The sequence below is a fragment of the Danio rerio genome, chromosome 23, assembly GCF_052040795.2.
Source record: "Danio rerio strain M-AB ecotype USA chromosome 23, GRCz13ab, whole genome shotgun sequence".
NCBI classification, from domain to species: Eukaryota; Metazoa; Chordata; class Actinopteri; order Cypriniformes; family Danionidae; genus Danio; species Danio rerio.
In genome coordinates this window covers 6,580,872-6,602,959 of record NC_141043.1, presented here as the reverse complement: position 1 = coordinate 6,602,959, position 22,088 = coordinate 6,580,872, and the positions used below count along the sequence as shown (strand labels likewise).

The 22,088-nt window shown below is 38.9% G+C and overlaps 1 protein-coding gene across 1 annotated transcript in view; it reads left to right on the top strand.

Annotated features, from left to right (window-relative positions):
* Positions 1-22,088, top strand: part of bmp7b (bone morphogenetic protein 7b) — a 100,039-nt gene that overhangs the window by 45,774 nt on the left and 32,177 nt on the right. Inside the window, 1 exon segment of the mRNA NM_001077146.6 lies at positions 18,737-18,929. Within this exon segment, the coding sequence (NP_001070614.2) occupies positions 18,737-18,929 (193 nt within the window).

The window sequence follows — 22,088 nt, the reverse complement described above, 5'->3', positions numbered from 1 at the left end:
GGGCTGGAGAGGAGGCTTCTCCACATCTGCTCCACACTTGATAAAGTCCTCTTTAATGTGGAGGCCTTGACAGAGAGATTAAGAGCCTGCCACGGCTTGAGCTCAGAGAGGGTGTGTTTGTCCGAGCACCTGCGCCGGGACACGGCTTTGGGGTTCAGCCTGAATTCTGGCTTTTGAGGGCTTTGAGGGGCGACGCACGCTTACTTGTGTCATCACTTCTGGCTGCGCTGAGCATGGAGACCTTATTTATTGGTTACAGGGAGGAACAGAACAACTGCTGCAATCATTCACCCTCTCTGTGTGTGTCTGTGTCCACGTTAGCAGATGTTTCTTAGCGGAGACTCACTGTGATGTATCTGCAGCCACGTGTATTGTGTTTGTAGCCATGTGTTGTTTTCAGTATGTGTGTGTGTGATCTCATTTAGTGTGAGGTCAGACATGTGTGCAGACAATGATGCCAAATGAACTGGGGGAAAATGCGAAGAGACTCTTATTAAATAGCTCAACTATGACACTCCTCTGGTCCCGCTCCGCTGATGCCATTGATGAACAGGTGGCCGTTTGAATCATTTGTTTCGGGTTTGGTTGAAACACATTCAGAACACTGTGTAATTTTGAAGACAGGGCCAAATTGTCTGTCACCTAGATTCCAGTTCCTGTGGGTTTGTCCTCTAGAAAGGCGTATATGCATAGCAGTAGATCCAAATAGTATTTGAACAGTCTGAATTGAAGAGTTGTTGCTCTAGATCAGGGTTTTTTAAAGTCTAAGACAGTGGGCCTCCCTTTTGACACAACTTATCCATTGGCGCCCCCCTCCTCCCAAACACGCACGCACACACGCGCGCACACGCACACACACACAAAAATTCTGGAGGTTTTCCTGCTACCTCATCATGCTTGGATTCAAGGTGTCGCCGAAGTTTAGCCGGTCTCATGCTGTCATTAGCCAAAATATCTTAACAAACCACACATAAAGGTCGTGGTTCATCAGCTGGTCCTGTCCACGTAAATCCTAAACTGAAATACTGATCATCATCGTCGTCTTTTGGGTTTAAGCCCTGAACTTGAAGGCTTTGAATCGGGGGGTTTCAGAAACCGATCCATTGTATTAGCAGCATAGACTGTAAATTAGCAGGCATATACCTGTATTGCCAAACAGAAGCAAATTCACAGCTATGGCCTTCTGGGTAAAAAAGGTTTTCTTATTTTTGACATATTATTTATTTTAGCTTTGTTTAATTAAAACGTTTAAAAATAATAAGAAATACATATAATAATTAAACTTAATAATTATATTTTTATTATGTAATATTTTTTCCCGTGCCTCCCCTGACATGCTCTGGCGCCCCCCAGGGGAGGCGCGCCTCACACTTTGAAAACCCCTGCTCTAGATTTCAAAACATCTATGCAATTAGCATCTGTAGACAAATGATACTTAGAACTAACGTCACGTAATCCAGCTGGTGTCAAGATGACTTTAGTGTATGTATGAAGTCAGTTCACCTCAAGTTCACACAGGTGTCTGTGGAAGAGTAACCACAGGTGTAGATATTCTGCCTTCAGATGCTGAAGGTATTCTCATAAATACCAATTTCCTTGTCAGACAATGGACAAGTTGTATTTATGAATGGGAAACGTGGAGATAATTATGATACCAGAGATGCATGGCTGGACGAGCTATAAAAGAATTTAAAAGAATTGTTGCTGTAGTGACTGTTATGTTTTATGAACATTTCTGTCTCTCGTGATGTATATAATCTGCAGATTTGATCTGAGTTCATACAATGTGATCTGAACAGAAGTAACGTAATGCTATTTCAGTCTTTTCATGTAAAAATTATTTTCGTCGGGGCCTCACGGCGACGCAGTGGGTAGCATGATCGCCACACATTAAGAAGGTCACCAGTTCGAGTCCAAGCTGGGTCAGTTGGCATTTCTGTGTGGAGTTTGCATGTTCTCCCTGTGTTCGCGTGGGTTTCCTTCAATTCGTACAATTGTGAGTCTGCATCATCTGACGGAGCGAGAGCAGATCATTCGGACGTGAGCAGCCAGGCAATACTGATGAGTCCATTGCAAGAGATTGTGGGAAATGTAGTCCAGGTTAAACTTGCCATCGGTGGAGTTCATGAGTACTCCAGCTCAGGGGCGCAACTACACATTTACTGAGGGGTATGCGGGTTCACATTTTGTGTGATCCCTCTTATTTTGGCAAACTAATAATTAAATTAATTAATTAATAATAAATGAAGACAAATTTTCAGATTAACCTTATAACTTTTGACATTATGTATGATTTGACAGTTTATTTTGATAAAAATAAAAACAAATCTAAACAGTTACATCTACATGAACAGTCTAGGCTGTGTGACTGCATGTTATTGTGTTAAATGATTTTGAATTAAACAATAACAATGTTATATTTGTATAAAATGCAAAATAATGTTTTTTATCAAAACATATTTATTTATTTTTATTATTTAAAACTTTTAATAAGGATAATTTTAAAAATAGTTTTGGCACAATGGCGCCCCCCCATGTGTGGCGCCCCTATTCGCCGCATATACTGCATACCCCCTTTTTGCGCCACTGCTCCAGCTGGTTATTATAACAGCATGCATGTTTCTGTAGAAGATTGTGACTTTCTCTCTCTCTCTCTCTCTCTCTCTCTCTCTCTCTCTCTCTCTCTCTCTCTCTCTCTCTGTGTGTGTGTGTAAACAGGTTGTGTTAAAACACTGTGAAAGATTTGATAGAATACAAAAATCTGCTTATTTTGTTTACATTTCAATCATGCTGCTTGCAGTTTTGTCCTAATTTTGATCAACATGTTTAATGTTTTTTTTTTCATTAAAACCTAAATACGAATTGCATTGTGGTATTTTTTTTTTTACTTATTTTTATTAGAGAATACAACATTGCATGAAGTACAATATATAGTTTTTTTTTTTTTACATGTTAGACCATTGATTTCTGTCTACCAAAATGGTTGTAAATGCATGTACAGAACAAAAAGCATTCTTTGGACATATAAAAGAGCGAACATTTTTTATACAAAAACAATAATAATAATAATTATTAATATATATATATATATATATATATATATATATATATATATATATATATATATATATATATATATATATATATATACATATATATATACATACATACATACATTATATATATATATATATATATATAAGAAAAAAATTAATTAATTAATGATTGAAAAAAAGTGAAGAAAGGAAGGAAAAAGTGTGCTTGTTTTCTGATAGTTTGCAGAGGTCAGTATTTCTCATTATTGAAGAATTTAAGGCATGACAGGAGACCATCTCTTTAGGAAAGTTGTTTTTTGAAGTTGTAATGTATGTGTTATTCATTCCATTTGCCACAGTTCCCACTTTTTTTGAATCCAAGCATTATATGATGCAGGTTCAGGATTTTGCCATCTGCATGTGATGCACTTCAAAGCTGCAGCAAGTAAGATTTGTAATAAGTACATTTTTGATCTGCCATCGAAGCCCTCAGGGCGTACACCTAGCAGAGAAACTGTGGGATCTTCAGAAAATTTATAATGGAAGATTTCCTTAAGGGCATTAAATACGTCTTTCCTATAGTTACTTAATTTAGGACATGACCACAGAATATGGGTGTAGTTACCAATAATCTGACCACAATTTCTCCAGCACTTGTTAGAGCAGGAAGGGTTCCATTTTGGAATTACTGTATTTGTTCTGAGTTCTGAAAAATCTAGTTATAACCTTCCATTTGAATTCATTCATTTATTCATTTCCTTATCGGCTTATTCACTTTATTAAGCCAGGGTCACCACAACGGAATGAACCACCAACTTATCCAGCAAGTTTTTACGCAGCGGATGCCCTTCCAGCCGCAACCCATCTCTGGGAAACATCCACACACACACACACACACACACACACACACACACTACGGACAATTTAGCCTACCCAATTCACATGTACCGCATGTCTTTGGACTGCGGGGGAAACCGGAGCACCCGGAGGAAACCCACGCAAACGCCACAGAAACGCCAACTGAGCCAAGGCTCGAACCAGCAACCCAGCAACCTTCTTGCTGTGAGGCGACAGCACTACCTACTGCGCCACTGCTTCACCCTCCATTTAAATTCTTACCAGATATTAGAATTGGTCACAAATGCACTTTACTGCAAACGACCTTCCAAGTATCCATAAAAATTGTTCAGTCATTTCAGTCTCCCATTTCTTCTTTATCTGTAAGGTGTTATTTCTATTCTTAGATAAGAATATCGAGTAACCTTTAGAAATTATTTTATTGGTCTCATGTTCGTTTTGTATATCTTTTGAAACGGTTCTATTGTAGAAGGGTTTTTTTAATCCTTCTATATCCTTATGTGTTGTGAGGAAATGTTAAAATTGTAAGTTTCGTTGTGGTATTTTTGTTATTTATAATCAAACTAAATAAAGCCAAACTGTCGGGTGTGGCTTAAATGTCTTCCCATGCATGTTGGGTAATTGTGTTGATGTCAACATGAGTGTAGAGTGTCTTTATGGGTGACTGTGTTCTGGTCTAAATTATCAGGATCATGTGAGTGTCTTTTAAGCACATTCCTGGAGGTATGTTTTAATGGTGTAAGAGTGAAGCAATGACAGCCTGATGCACATCATCCTTTAAAATCTACAGAGAAATGGAAAAGCACTTAGAGCAAACTGTTTGATCTTCCTGACAGAAGTAGAGAAAGAATCCAGGAAACAGGATGAGAGAGGTGTATGTGTGTGTATGTGTACTTGTGTGTATTAAGCCTGGGACACACCAAGTCATAGAACTAGTAAAAAAAAAAACCTACCATACTGTGGCTTTGCATCAGCTAAATCTGGTCCCGTCTGGACCAATAAACTGCCCATGAACACACCAAACAGACAACAGCCAAGTTAAATAAGAGCACGCAATTTTGCGTATACGAGCCTGTTTCTTTCCACACACTGAATTGTCATTCCACAAAGGAACAGGAACTAGTGCTGCACACATACAAACCATAAAAAGCAGCTTTTGTTTTAAGTACATTTTTCACAATATTCACTCGTGCAAATATTTCTGATAAACTGAAAATCCACATCATTCATTTTCTTTTCGGCTTAGTCCCTTTAGTAATCTGGGGTCGCCACAGCGGAATGAACCGCCAACTTATCCAGCACATTTTTTCGAAGATATTTATTATAGGTTGTTTTTTCCATGGCATGAACGGTTTTGTGGGCATTCCCATCCAAGCCGACCAAGTATTTCTCTAAAACCAATGGATATGCAGGTATTTTTAAAAAAATCTTGATTCTGTTTCCTGAATGTTCTTGATTTTTTCAGTGGAGCAAAGCGTTAGTAAAACATTCCCAGCAGGCACAAAAATTGACGTTGATCTTTAGTGACCAAAATTTAGGCTGCAATGACACTGCAAATCTTGATGGTCAATTCTGATTTTGTGACTGTATTCGATTTTAAGATGAGCCACTACATCCTCTTTCAAAAGTGACTCGTATGCAATTGTCTCTTTTCTCCATTCCTGTATTTAATCTGTTTGCAGGATCTTTGACAAGTTGTTTTACTACATCTTACATCTGGCCCACATACCGCATGGAATGATGGCACTTAGGCGGTCCACTCCTGTTTGCCAGATCTGGGCCACAATTAAGCCATAGCAATACCACATATCAGCCAGAATTCAACCAATTGAACCAGAACTGACCCTATTCTGAGCCACAGTTTGCTTTTATACTGGCCCAGATCTGGCCATATCTGCTCTAGGCCACTATAGGCTAACGGCTGCATTAGCCAGAGTTTACTGTGCCGAATATTTGCCAAAAGTGGCCCACATATGTTTTAAAATAACTGGGCCACATTTGCCATATTTTCTCTGGGCCACAATAGGCTCACAGCTGCAATAGCCAGAGTTTACTGTGCCAAATATTTACCAAAAGTGGCCCACATATGTCTTAAGATAACTGGGCCACATTTGCATTTACATGTGTGAGCCACTTTAGGTTTAGACCCAGATTACCCTTAAATGACTATGCCACAATTTTGCCAACTATGGCCCACATTGTCCTTTGTCATTTGGGCCAAATTGCTAATTTTCCACATGGTTCACATTGGGCTCACAATCAGATTACATTTTGCCATGAGTGCCAATTTTTCGGCTTAAATGGCCCATATATGAATTTGAATCTTTGGCCTCCCTTTGCCATTGCACAGGTGGGCAACTTCAGGCTCACATTGATTTTGTCTGGGCCAAAGCAATACCACCAGTGCCGCATAACTGCCTAAAGTGGCTTCACAAAAAGTGAAGGGGACACTATACTGTCATTGGGCGCGGCCTTTCAGAAGAGATGTTAAAGTGAGCTCTTGACTCTCTGTGGTATATTAAGAATCCCATTACACTAATTGTAAAGAGCAGGGGTGTAAACCCGATCTCCTGGCCAAATTCCCTTCATCGTCCCTTGCACATCATGACCTCCCAATCCTCTCCACTCATTGAATTGGCTCTATCACTGTCTGTCCACCTTTACCTGTTGCGTGTTAAGCGCACTGGTGCCATTGTTCTGTTGCTGCTGTCGCATCATCCAAGTGGTTGCTGCATACTGGTGGTGAAGTGGAAAGAACCCCCTCATGATTGTGAAGTGTTTTGCATGTATGTCCATACACAATATATGCGCTATAAACAGTTGAAACCAGTTTACATACACTCTAAAAAAAGAAACATAACCATTTTTTAATAAATGTCTGATGGTAAATCATACTAAACGTTTACTATTTTAGGTCTATTAGGATTACCTAAATTATTTACATTTGCTAAATGCCAGAATAATGAAACATTATTAGACAATCAAAAGTTTACAAACATTTCCTTGGTATTTTTTTTTAGCTTTGCTTTTAAACTGTATAACTTTGGTCAAATGTTTTGGGTGTCCTTCCACAAGCATCTCGCAATAGTTTGAAGGACTTTTTGACCCATTCTTCCTGACAGAATTGGTGTAACTGAGTCAGATTTGTAGGCTGTCTCGCTCACACAAACTTTTTCAAATCTGCCCACACATTTTCAGTAGGATTGAGTTCAGGGCTTTGTGATGGCCACTCCAAAACATTCACTCTGTTGTCCTTAAAGCACATTTAAACTAATTTGGCAGTATGCTTGAATCATGGTCTGTTTGGAAGACCCATTTGTGGCCAAGTTTTAATTTCCTGGCTGATGTCTTGAGATGTTGCTTTAGTATTTCTACATAATGTTCTTTCATCATGATGCCATCTATGCTGTGAAGTGGACCAGTCCCTCCTGCAACAAAACAGCCCCACGACATGATGCTTCACAGTTGGGATAGTGTTCCTAGGCTTGTAAGCTTTCCCCTTTGTCCTCCAAATATAACACTGGTCATTATAGCCAAACAGTTCAATCTTAGTTCCATCAGAACACAGGACATGTCTCCAAAAATTATTATTTTTCTCAATTTAATTTAGCAAACTGTAATCTGGCTCTTTTCGTTGAATCTGGCTAGTTGATTTTCCCATGTTGTCACACAGGGAAGCAGTGTGTTTGAGGTTTTCCTTAAATTCTATTCTACAGTTGTGCCTCCAATTAACTCGAATGTTGTCAATTAGCCAATCAGAAACTTACAAAACCTTGACACCATCATCTGAGCTTTTTCAGAGGCATAATAATCTTATTGTATGTAAACTCGACTTTCAAGAAAACTTATAACAATTTCTCAAAAAATATCTCTCTCATTATTCTGCTATTAAGCATAACAGAAACAAATTTGATAATCCTGACTTACCTAAAAGAGAAAAAGTTTGGTCACAATAACCTCTGACTTTTTTAAAATGGTTATGTGCCTTTTTATACAGTCGATTCAACTGTAAATTCATACACATTACATGAAAGTAAAACATAGCTGTTTGCAAGTAGTAGGTGCTTATGTTTTTATGAAAATTATGATACCATGGGACACTGTAGTATGTGCATTCAAGTCAATAGATGGTGATCTAGATCAGGGGTTCTCGAACTTTTTAGCTTGCGACCCCCAAAATAACAATGCTAGTGACTCGCGACCCCCAATATCCTCTGAGGTGGTTATATATACAGAAACCTTGCAAGCAATAGCGCACACACAACAATAGACCCAAGTTTATTCTTAGTTTAATTTTTTTATTATGTATATCAAAGCTGTAAATGTGCCAGAAAGTTTAACCTGATGTTATAAAATCAATCTGCTGCATCTGACGCCATTGGCGTGTCCTTAAAATTATGTAATTACCCCAGGGGTCGCAATCCAATAGAACTAGTAACTATAAGCTACTGTAGTAACTATATAGTATATATTAACTATAAACAACAATTTTTCTCTTCAGTAGTTTATTGATAAAATATGGTAATTATTATGGTTTAATAAACAAATAAACAGATTTTTGGAAATCACCAGGGGACTCCCCTTCATTGTCCCGCGACCCCTTGGGGGGTCCTGACCCCCACTTTGAAAACCACTGATCTAGATGATTCACAATCTTCTGGACTTACGAAACCGATGAACTATAGCAAATTTGTAAATCCAATATCTGAGGAGCCAGACCAGCATGTGCTGAATGACACAGATTAGTGCAGCTGTCAGATGTCCACCAACTCTATACAGTGTTTGTTTTCTTCTGGCTTTGAACCCGTGAACGTATTACATAATGAAAAAAAGCGTCATTGTTATGTAGGCTTTACTGCCGTCTCTGTTAGAGCCGTAACTGTGTGCCAAGCGGGCACAGGTGGGCCTGGTGTTGCGGTCTGCCCTGTGAGGGGGGCACCCAGGGGGTTCAATGGGAGGGCAGCTCTGAATTAGGACGGTGTGTAAACAATTGCTGTCCTCTGAGAAGAGCAAGACAATGAGACACGGAATGGCCTCTGCTAATCGTCCTTGCTGGGTAACTGGATACATACCAGTGCTTTCCCTCTCTCGCTTTCACCTTCTGCACAGTGGAGCCTTTGTGCTGTGCACTGCCATTCTGTTGAGGGAGGATGAGGAAAGGTAGAGGATGGAGAAGAGGGAAAGGGATGGGTAGAAAAGATGATGAAAGAGAAGGAGAAGGGGAGTGAGGGACAGAGAGTAGATGAGGATAAATGAGGGGAGCAGGTGATGCACCTGTGCTGGTGGGTGATGACGTGAAAAGGAGTATTTTGTGGTACAGATGTCAAAGGGAAAGCAATAGTAAGTAATATATTAAAGAGCAGCAAGAAGTTAATCCATAGGTGGGATAACAAAAGTCTTGTTCTTTTGTTGTTGACCTCATTCCTGAAATTAATAAAAGAAACAGCTTGGATTTTTTTATTTGTCTCAAAATTGTTACTTTTTGCCTCCGAATTCTTAATTCTAAATATGAATTCGGTAACACTTTATAATAGCTCCACACTATAAATCATTTATTAAACATTATCAAATAGTGAATTCATTATTTATTAAGCATTAACTCTACATTAATAAGTGTTAGTAAGCAGTTTATAACTGCAGCTACATATGCTCTATTCTGGACTTACAAACATATTCATAATGTGCTTAATAATTGTATTTTCATGCTTTGCTAATGATTTATTTTTCACTACTAAATTAAGTATTGCACTATTTACAAACCATTTGTATTTAAGAGTAGTTGCGGGTTTTTAGAATAATTCAGAATGAGTTAGTAAATGATTGATAATCTATTGAAATCAACATGTATATATCTTTTTTATTCAGGCATATATTAATAGTTACTATGTGTGTCAATAAATGCTTTATTAACTCAACTTCATCTAGTTTTGGGACCTAATCTAAAGTGAGGACTATTCATGTTTTATAAATACCTTATAAATGACAAATAAAGGCTCAGTTAAATTCCAAACAGGAAAAATTACATTTTTCATTCCTATTAATTTAAAGATGCACAAATGAAACTCTACTTCAAATGAAAAATAAATCTTTGCAACCTTATCTAAAATTAAATCACTGTAGAGTTTAAACATTACATCTTATTATAATGTTAAATTATTATATTGTTGTTGTTTTATCCAGTTGGATGTCATATTTTGACACTCCTGTTATTTTGCAATGTTTAAACTTTACATTAATTTTACCCTTTAGAAAAGATTGCAAAGTTGAGTTAATAAAGCATTTATCAACATATTAGTTGACTATTAGTATATACCTGAATAATAGGCATATAAATGTTGATTTCAATAGTTTATTAATCATTTACTAACTCATTCTGAATTATCCCAAAAACCCTCAACTACTCTTAAATACAACTGGTTTGTAAATAATGCGATACTTAATTTAGTAATAAAAAATAAATAATTAACTAAGTATGAAAATACAATTATTAAGCACATTGTATAGGTGCTTATAAGTCAAGAATAGAGCATTTGTAGCTGCAGTTATAAACTGCTTACTAACGTTTATTAATGTAGAGTTAATGCTTAATAAATAATGAATTCACTTGATGCTAATGCTTAGTAAATGGTTCATAGTGTGTAGTTATTACAAAGTGTTACCATGAATTCTTATAAATCTGACTTTACCCAGTAGGCACCGGATGTAAAATGGACGTTGGACTACAATGTCAGAAGAGTGTTGTGCTAGTTGCTGAAAAATAGTAACTAGTTATAGTTATCAGAGTTGTACAAGGCCGGAGTGGGAGTCCTTTTCAGCCCTGGAGTTTCAAGCATTAGACCAGCCCACCTCAGTTCACGACTGACTATATTAAAATAACGTCATTTCGAATTCAGTTTCTAATGACACGATCATGTATTTTTCAAGAAAACAGCTGCTTTATAAGTTGAAATGTTCAACAACCCAAACAGTATTATATGTCTTAACATTAAAAATGAAAAAAAAAAAAAAATAAATAAATAAATTAAATCAGATAGGTAAGGATCGAACTCGGGTCCTGCAATGCGGTGACGCAACGTGCTGACCACTAAACCACAATGGCGCAGTTGATACAAACTTGTCTATTGACCACTTAATCTTTTTCTCCCCTTTCTAGATTTCTGATCAATTTATGCCAGATTTATTAATGTAGTGAATCATCTGATTTACATTGAGCAGGTGTAATATTCATTAATATTAATTATTCGAATTCTTATATTCACTAAGGTGCCGCTGTTTGGGGTCGAATAATAGTTACGTCATCAGTAACCTGCAGGCTGCATTTTGCTCACGGGGCTGCGAGAACATAAATAAAAAGCGTGTAGCTGCGGCAAAATAATGAATAAAAAGAGTGAGGCTATGGTCAAATAAATAAAAAAAAGAAAGAAAAAAAGTGCGACTGCTGAGAGTGCAAGCAGCTCCGGACACCGGCCCTCGCGGCCAAAAAACGGACCGGCCCACCGGGAATTCTCCCTGTCCTCCCGATTAACCAATCCGGGCCTGGAGTTGTATAAAGTACTAGAGACCCAGACTCAAGTAAAAGTACAAGTGCTCTATCAAAAAAGTGACTTAAGTAGAAGTTGAAGTGCACTTTAAGCACCATACTTAAGTGGAAATTCTAAAGTAAACATTTTTTGTACTTAATTATTGCAAGTAATTTATTTAAATTTTATTACATCATATTGTTTTGTTTATTTTAAATATCTTTTTTTAGGGCACATGATTAAGCAGAACGAAAAGAAACATGGCTTACGGTACTGTGTTTCTCTTGCGCTTGACAGATTATAACAGCTATAACACACACCTTTTAAAGTTGTGTGTCACCAAAACCCTCCGTAATCCACTTAAGAGGCTATTGAAACCCAATTTCGGATCGCAAATTACCGGTTGTAAACGCTGGAAACAGAAGTTCTAAACATTCTACTGGAAGACGCTGGTCACTATTGCGCCCTCCATGCAGCAGCCAAGAAAAAGGTCTATAATTGTAACAAGTAAGGGTGTTAATTTGCACTGGTCTCACGGTTTGACTGGGTTACGATTATCATGCCATCGATGCGGTTCAATTCGATATCTCGGTGCATTGACGATGCTTTCCATACATGATTAGATTTTTTCTTCACAAAAAGAATTAGTTTTTTTTTTTAAATCTATACATTTATTTATATATTATTTGTAATACAATTTTGTTCTTTAATACTGCAGTAAGAACGACTAAAAACTCAACTAACGACTAAAAACTCAACTATTTAGTCTCCACTACACTTCCTAATCTGCAATTGCCTCTCTGAATATCACACTAACTGTACCCAAAAAAAAAGAAAAAAAACTAATACTACTACTACTTCCCTTCTTAGACTTTACAGACCTGAAACTTGCCTATTGCACTTATTCATTGTTGCTCTTAGTTGTGTAAATTGCTTCCTTGTCCTCATTTGTAAGTCGCTTTGGATAAAAGCGTCTGCTAAATGACTAAATGTAAATGTATATATAAACTGTACCCTTAATTTATGCAGCACATCAAAAAATCTATGGGAGTACAAGTCTTAAACTCATCAAAAATATGTTCTAAAGTAAAAGTGAAAGTAGGAGAAAAAACAATACTCCAGTTGAGTACAGACACTTGCTTGTAGTACTTAAGCACAGTAGTGAAGTAGTTCTACTTCGTTACTATACATCTCTGCTAGTTACTTAATTCAAAAAGTAACAACAAAAGAATTCATGTAGTAAAGCAACTACTGTAATTTAAAAAAAAAATCTGATTGCATAAAGGTGGCATGGTGGCTCAGTGGTTAGTACTGTTTCCTCACAGCAAAGAAGGTCACTGTTTTGAGTTTGCTCAAGGTGTTCTGGTATCCCCCACAGTCCAAAGAAAAGCGCTAAAGGTGAATTAAATAAACTAAAATTGGCCTTCAAGAGTTCACACTTAGCTGATGATTGATAATAAAGCTAGTTTGGCGTGCTGTAACGGGGAGAGCCCTGAGCTTATAAGATCCTCGAGCCCTGGGCTCCCTCCCGTTGCAAGGCGAGAGGGGAGGTTGAGCTTAGGTAGATCTCGATGACTCTACCTATTGCTTGTTGTAGCTAAGTGTCAGTAAGGATGCTGAAAGGTGTACTCAGAGTTTAGCCAAAGTATTTTGGATTAATTGTTTAGAGTGCTTGTTTTTGAACTGTGGGAGGAAACCGGAGGACCCGGGGAAAACCCACGCGACCACGGGGAGAACGAGCAAACTCCGCACAGAAATGCCGTCTGGTTTGGAAAGGAATTAAACCAGGCGCATTCTTGCTGTGAGGCAACAGCGCTAATCGCTGGCCACCGTGACGCCCGTTTGAAAGGAGGGAAAGTAGGGTTGGGTGGGGGGGTTTCTTCAAGACGAAGATATTGAGATGAGAAAAGTCTGGTTATTTATGGTGAGTTAAGGATCATCTGATAGGATAATCAGTCGTTAGCTAAAGTTGGAACAGCTGTGAACAATCATAAGCACGTGATCCTCTCGAAATTTGTTTATAAATAAACTTCACTTAGTGTATGAGTGTGTGTGAATGAGTGTATGGGTGTTTTCCAGTACTGGGTTGCGGCTGGACTATGCAAACCCTGAAAAAAGAGACTAAGCTGAAGGAAAATGAATAGATAAATGAATGAACTTAATGTAATAGCAACTAATGGCAACTAATTTTTTTAGGGTTTGCATAGTCCAGCCACAACCCAGTACTGGAAAACACCCATACACTCATTCACACACACTCATACACTAAGTGAAGTTTATTTCTAAAAAAATAATGTAATGTAATTTTTTTTTTACATAAATCTGCCTATATTGAAGGAAATAAAAACACTACGCCTTTTTACTTGGTTACACTACATAATATCTTAAAGTCCAGCTTTTGTTCCATTGCTTTTTTTACAAGCTTTTGTTCCACTTAAATAATTTAGCTACGTTGTCGGGTCGCCCTCAGTGCCTATATACTGTAAAACCAGTTGGGAGCGAGCGTAGATCACAGACTCTGACACACTTTGTGCAGAACCAGTAAACAGAGACATACTGCTTCATTTTCACACAGTTGAGTCTCTCCAGAGCGTGATTCACGGCTCTCAGTGGAGATTTAAGGATGACAGCTGCTCTCACTGGCTCTGATGTACTGACTGAAGAGTCAACAAGGCCTCTATTGTGTGTGTGAGTGTATGTGTGTGTACTGTGTAGTACTCTCACTCTGTGATAAAGCACAGAACAAGAGACAGAGAGCTATCTTCAGTTCACAACAGGGCTTATCAAATACTGTAAAGTGAGAGTTCAACACATTAAACATGCTCTTCTTCATACGCCTGCTTATCGGTTATCTGAATTATTACTACGCATGTACAGTCAACACATTGCTTTAATATTGTAAGACCACCTACTGTAATAGATCAAGCAGTGGAGATATTTACATTAGATGTTGGCTACGGTATTGTTGTCTGTTGGAAGGAATGTGTCAATAGAGCCGCCATTTTGGTACAGGGTAGCAATCCTTTGAAATGAATGCGGGAGCAATGTGCAGTGGAGGACTGGCCACCTAGAGCCAGAGATATATACACATATATACATTAATCTACTATCGGGAGTTTTCTCGGTGACCAGAATGCAAATATTTTATGTTAAATTATGAGAATTATAATTTTACATAACTTTTCTACTTCGACAGACAAGTGACCGCCAGAAAGAGCATGTGTTTGTGTGCATTAGAGATGCGCGGATCAGCTGAAATGACACCCGAACTCGCGGCTTAAAATAATAATAATTTCTTACATTTATATTGCGCTTTTCTGGGCACTCAAAGCGCTTTACACAATGAGGGGGATCTCCTCATCCACCACCAGTGTGCAGCATCCACCTAGATGACGCGACGGCAGCCATTTTGCACCAGACCGCACACCACACACCAGCTGATTGGTGGAGAGGAGACAGTGATGAAGCCAATTGAATATGGGGATGGTTAGGAGGCCATGATGGGCAGAGTCCAGTGAGCAGATTTGGCCAGGATGCCGGGGTGAAATCCCTACTCTTTTCGAAGGACATCCTGGGATTTTTAATGACCACAGAGAGTCGGGACCTTGGTTTAAAGTCTCATCCGATAAGACGGCGTTCACTGAGCAGTATAGCATCCCCGTCACTATACTGGGGCATTAGGACCCACACAGGCCGCAGGTTGGGCGCCCCTTGCTGGCCTCACTAACACCACTTCCGGCAGCAACCTAGCTTTCCTATGTGGTCTCCCATCCAGGTAGTGACTGGGCGCAGCCCTGCTTAGCTTCAGTGGGCGACTACGTGAGAGTTGCAGAGAGCTAGCTGCCGGCTTCATACTAATCATCCACCCGCCACCAGCCCGCAAATATACTTTTATCTGAAATATATATCCGCACCCGACCCGCACCCAATTGTCACTTTAATAACTCTAATTCTTTGTTTTAGGCATGATGATAGGTCACGTGGATATTAACAGCAGATTCAGTGAGCTGATCTGCGCATCTCTGATAGTAAAATAATAGCCTGCGTTAAACGTTTTCAAATGAACATTTATTTTTAAAAGCAAAAGTTTGTCTTTAAATAACATTTACTTCATTTTCAAATACAGAAAGTAAAAATAAGACACTTTAGCAACCCAGGCTCATTCTGGAAACGTAGCCCTGCGGATGTTTCTGGAGACCGCGAAATATGTCCCGGGAGGTACGTATTTGTGCAGTTTTTGTTTTCGCGAATCTGGGAGAGGCCGCTGTGCTTGCTTTTTTGCGTCGTGCTCGCGCTGTTCTCGCGTAAAAACCCGCAGGAGGCTGCTGTCGAGCAACCGTCTGTCCGACTGACTGAACGACCAATCGGCCGACCCAGCCACCCTCCTCCTCCTACTTCCCTAAACCCAAGCAACAATTTACAAAAGCCATCCAGAAAAAGAAAAGCCCTCGTCTGATTTTAACCGCGTGGGTTAGGATTTCACCGCATTCTCGCCCCGTTATGAACTCGTTCGCTTAATTTTTTTTGGATTTTGTTTTTGTCCTACCTTATATCAGGAACCGCTCTTCCCCGGACTCTAACCCGGTTGTTGCTGTGGCCGGCTCCCCTCCGGGCCTTCGATTCGCTGACGTAACACAACGAGCTAACCAGACAAACTGGCTGCAGTGGGAAAGCCCTCCATACGGATGTGAGCCGGCGAGCTGGCGTCACACCGCCCTGTAGCGTTTGCTTGAAAAAATTAAATGCAGCCATACGCACCTCTGGTCACGTAAATCGCAGTCTCCAGAAACATCTGCGGGGCTACGTTTTCAGAATGAGCTTGGGTTGCATTTAGCATTTACAGATACTGAAACAAGATAATAAAAAAGGGTGCCACTTCAGCCTAAATGGCAGCTATGTTATGTTTACTTGGCCTTTTTCTTTGCACTGTGCGTAAACAGAATAAGATCTACTGTGTCTAAATTCGGGCAATTCCGCCTCGCCTCCAAGACGTGGCCAGCTGCATTGAATGAGCATTTGTTTTCGCCACTTATAGGAATGAACGAGATTTTCCTCGCAAGGCGCTGCAGTCATGTAAATAAGCGATCTTGTTTCTCCAAGAACGAAAGCAGATTTTCCTCCGATGACTCCTCTAACTGAAAGTTTGAACAGGGCTCTTGCACTTCATCCATTATTTTGGGCGTCTCATCTTCCAGTGTTTCCTATAGGATTTTTTCCAGCTGTGGCGGCAGGTCTTTTACACAAATCTACCAACTTCCTATGGTGTAATTTTAATGAAAAATGGAGAAATGTGGTGAGCGCAGTATTACAATTTGGGATTGCATTTATGTAACGTTAATACGAGCATGCCAATCTCTTTGCTTGCGCGCCGATTTCCTCTACTTGTGCACAAAACTTCTTGCACGGACTCAAATACGCTGCCCACGTGCAGATCTTCGTGTGCGCTTTCAAAAAAACACTCCTAAAGTGTGATTTAGTGCATTTATGTTGTGAGTATGTCTCCAACATGTATTTGATTTGCTAAGAATATTTCTGAATGTCTCTAGTAGACCTACAGAGCGGCAATAATGCTCCAATAATAACTCAAGCAAGATAACCTTAAAGTCTTTGTATGCAGAATCACAGACCTTTATCTATAAATAAAGTATAATTATGGAAACTGTGTTCATCTTAACTGAAAGCTACGTCGTGTTTGCTGGCCTCACGCATCACGCACCTGTCAGTCAGTTGTCTGTCAACACGTCACCTTAAAGTGTTAAACAAATAACACACAGCACTACTACGGTAACAGAAAAGTTTGCGCTGTTATAATTCACTTACCTTTTAATGCGTTTTGGTGCGATTATAACCCGCTATTAAAAACAACAACAACTCTGAATGAATGTTTTGAATTAATAAGAAGCTGTAATGTAGACGTGGCGGGATGAATTTTGGTGTGGCGCCCCACCATGGAAGAATGAATGTAACGGAAACCATGTCTTCCCATTCTGCAAAGCCCACTCTCTGTTTTTACGCTGGTCCACTGCCATGTCCTGCTACATCCACCAGTAACCGCCATCCGCGCATCCCTAGTGTGCATGGGAATGTTTTACCCACACTCCCTGTTAAATTTGATCTAACCATGTCCTGAAACACATCCCTACTTCCGCTTTCACTTCTCACACAGCATGCCACATTATATGATGATTGTAGGAAATAATTCCAAAAAGCAACTGACTGTATGAAGCCACATAAAACAAAACAAAAATAGGATGTATATACCAAGTTCAGCGGCTAATCAGCCGGAATCAGCTGAGGTGACGAGACAGCAAACGGCGACACCTAGTCACTCAAGTTGCCACACCCTTAATTATGCAGATGTGATATAACTTAATATAAACGAAACGGATGAGTTATAAAGAAATTCACCCCCTCACAGTTGTCATGAACAGTAATATTAGCTATATACACCAACACCATCTTTTGTACCAGGCTGTAAAAATGTTTTTATCGGCTGTAAAATTGGCCTATTTATTATTGCAGTCAGAGAACATCTGAATTACCTGAAGCCAGCCTCCAAAGGCGAGTCGATGAGTTTTAGTTACTTCCGTATTGGCTTCACGAGGGAGAGCGGGAGGTTGCCGCTTGTCATTACCACTATAAATCCTGCTGCATCACATTAAAGTCTTTAAATGATCTGCATGATCAAAAGGGGGTGATCCTTTTCAGTTAATGACTCCTCATTGAATAAATGTTTTTTTAATGGGATTGAAAGCTTTCATGTTGAAAACCGCAGAGTGAACAATGCTTGAAACCTTTCCTGTTGTCTTTAACAGAGGAAAATACAGATTTATAAACAAATAAGCGCGATTAAATGGTGTAAGAAAGTCTCTTTGCTACCAAAACACTCCAGGCTCAAAGTCAAAATCTGCCCTTTCTGTAAAAGATTCATACGCTTTGAGCGATGATAAAATGTAAACGCGGTTCAACGAGCCAGATTGAATCAATTCCCAAGCTCACAAAATGTGAGAGATGCCTTCTGCCTCACACAGTCCAAAAGAAAAAAAAAAAGAGTTACGCATAAAGCTGTCTGCGAGTCTATGTCTCAATCAGTGGCTCTGGAGAGTTCAAACATCTGTCTAGAAATGTGCTCTTTGTTTACACATGGAGAACCAGAAAGGGGCAGCTTGACTTGCCTGCAGGCAGCAACAGTGCAAATGAATGTGACATTTGAGTCAGCAGTGTAAATGTCAAGCTAACCTTTCAGCATGGCGGAAACATTTTGACACTGTTTTGAAGCGCTGATATAAAACGGATGCATCTCTTGTGCTGTTTCTTGTGCAGTTGAACACGATAAGGAGTTCTTGCCCGTGAGGCGCCATCACAGAGAATTCCGATTCGACCTTTCCAAGATTCCAGAGGGCGAAGCGGTGACTGCTGCGGAGTTCAGGATCTACAAAGACTTCGTTCCAGAGCACTTCGACAATGAGACCTTCCGCATCAGCATCTACCAAGTGTTGGAGGAACATTTAGACAGGTACGTCTATACACTTTCAACATTGACAGCACATTCCATTCGAAGGGCTCACCCCATTGCCCTAATCCTTTCAAGGATTTTCCAAACGGAACATGCTGTTTGACACCAAACAAGTTCCCTGTGCAGAGGATAACGGGAGCCTGAACGTGTTTATCAGTTTTACCCTTCAAAATCCTTCATGCCAAAGAGCAGTTCAAAGTGGCCAGTTTTAAGCATTTTGGTTTGAAATGACACTTCAGTATGTCGGCCATAATTGTTTAATTGTTTATGGCCACCCTAAAACCACCCCACCAACACTTAATGTGTGCTTTATATACAGTTGATGTCAGAATGATTAGCCCTCCTGAATTATTAGCCCCCCTGTTTATTTTTTTCCCTAATTTCTGTTTAACAGAGAGATGTTTTTTTTCAACACATTTATAAACATGATAGTTTTAATAACTCATTTCTAATAACTGATTTATTTTATCTTTGCCATGATGACAGTAAATCATATTTGACTAGATCTTTTTCAAGACACTTCTATACAGCTTAAAGTGACATTTAAAGGCTTAACTAGGTTAATTGGGTTAACTAGACAGGTTAGGGTAATTAGGCAAGTTATTGTATAACAATGGTTTGTTCTTTTGACTATCGAAAACAAAATATCTTAAAGGGGCTAATGATTTTGACCTAAAAATTTAAAACTGCTTTTATTCTAGCTGAAATAAAACAAATACAATTTTCTCCAGAAGCAAAAATATTATCAGACACTGTGAAAATGTTCTTGTTCTGTTAAACATAATTTGGAAAATATTTAAAAAAAGAACAAAGAAATAAAAAGGCGGCTAATTATTCTGACTTCAACTGTATATGTGTATACCTATATATTCAGAACAATTCACATACTTTACTACAGGACTTTGATGATACACTGAAATTGCACAACAGACAGCATAAACAACATAAATGAATAATCTTTGTAGTTTAAAAATGGGTGTGTGTTGCGTAACCAATGTTAAATCAATATATTGTTTGATGTGAAGGAGTGAGCAGGGTCATTTTTAACATCATTTTGCAAAAACACTTATGTTCATGTTGTACTGTAGACGACCTTTTTACTTGTTTTATTCTAGGCACATCAAAACTTTTCCAGGCTCCCAAAACTCCCTCAGGCCCTGTAGGGTTAAAATAAAAATATTTGTATTTTATGTGGTAGGTATTATGCTCGTTTAGATTCAATAATTTTTTTAGCACATACACTCACTGGCCACTTTATTTTGTTACGTTTAATAGGTCCGGCTGCTCGTTAACACACATTTCTAATCAGCCAATCACATGGCAGCAACTCAATGCATTTAGGCATGTAGACATGGTCAAGATGATCTGCTGCAGTTCAAACCGAGCATCAGAATGGGGAAGAAATTAATTTAAGACTTCAAACTTACATGACATGGCTGTTGGTGCCAGACAGGCTGGTATGAGTATTTCAGAAACTGCTGATCTTCTGAGATTTTCACACACAACCATCTCTAGAGTTTACAGAGAATGGTCCGAAAAAGAGGAAATATACAGTAAGCGGCAGTTCTGTGGGCGCAAATGCCTTGTTGATGCCAGGGATCAGAGGAGAATAGCCAGACTGGTTCCAGCTGATAGAAAGGCAACAGTAACTCAAATAACCACTCGTTACAACTGAGGTATGCAGAAGAGCATCTCTAAATGCACAACACGCCAAACCTTGAGGCGGATGGGCTACAGCAGTAGAAGACCACATCGGATGCCACTCCTGTCAGCTAAGAACAGAAAACTGACAGGTTCAATCAGTTCATCAAACTCCGTCTTTTAAAATCGAAATCGAAAGGGGAATATGTCTCCTCATAAAAGCCGGCGTTGAAAACATATGATTCAATTCGCGCTTCTGATTGGTTCTCGGGATATAGCGGCTTTTACTGTCAAAGGCAGGTGGTGTTTAGCGGCTTTTGCAAACTGTTATTTCTGAATCTGCTGACGCTGGGATTTAGATGATTTGAAGCAAATCTATTTGTTGATGGCGTAGTACTGTATGTGCCTAAAACATTCACTCAATGCTGTTATCTCATTGTTGGCGGAAGTGGCATTTAGTGGCTTTTGCATCTGAACTCTTCATGTGGTTATACTTGTTGTGTAGTCTGTATTTATGCATGTATGTTTAGATTACAGCACCTCATACATATAAGGTATTTTACATTTTAATATAACAGATTTCCACAGGAATTGGGTATATAGGAACAGGAATATATTTCAGTTATAGGAACTCATTTTGGGGGAACTAAATTACTGTAACTCAGAGTTGTAGCACACTAATTGATGTAGCTGTATGCTAACTAAACAAATGTATTTCATACAAAACACAAGTAATTTCAAGGCTAAATATGATTGAACATACATTGACAATTAAACAGCAATTACTCGTACGACACAGGACACTTATTGGCCTGTCTGTTTTTATTTATTTATTTTTTTTATATATATTGTTTTTATTTGCAGGCAGATTTTATCCCCTGCAAGATGTAAATATTATGATGATGGTGATAGTAAATAGTAAAGTAGATAATAATAGTAATAATAATAATAATAATAATAATAATAATAATAATAATAATAATAATAAATGTTAAGCATTTGGCCCAAACCGCAATGGCCGGCTGGTTTTGAGAAGGGCTGACCCAATCCGACCCAATCAGAGGTTACGCGTACGTAATTAAAATCTGGCAAGAATGTAAAACAAACAGTAAGTGCTAATTGTCAGAGATGGACCATAAAATAAAAAGAAAGGTGGTGCCAAAAAGCTCTGAGAAAGCAAAAAAAAAAAAGGGGCTCTAAAATCAGACGCTACCAAATGCATAAAATGAACAGTAATCCTCTCGAAAGGTTTAAATTCGGCTGCTGCATCGGTGGACAGTAGTGGTGTAGAGGAGGTAAGAAGAAAACAGACACTTTTTTGGCGTTTTCCGTCGACGTTTAACACCTCGTGACTAAATAAACGGTGCCAATGTGATTGTGTACACCAATGCGCAAAATGCCAGGCGCAAAACCGTAATTTTTAAAGAAAAGCCTCATGCTCGTTTTTTGTTTTGACGCAGCGCATCAAAACCTTCTCCACCAATCAACTTTTGCTCACATGCACGGAGCTGCTGAAGT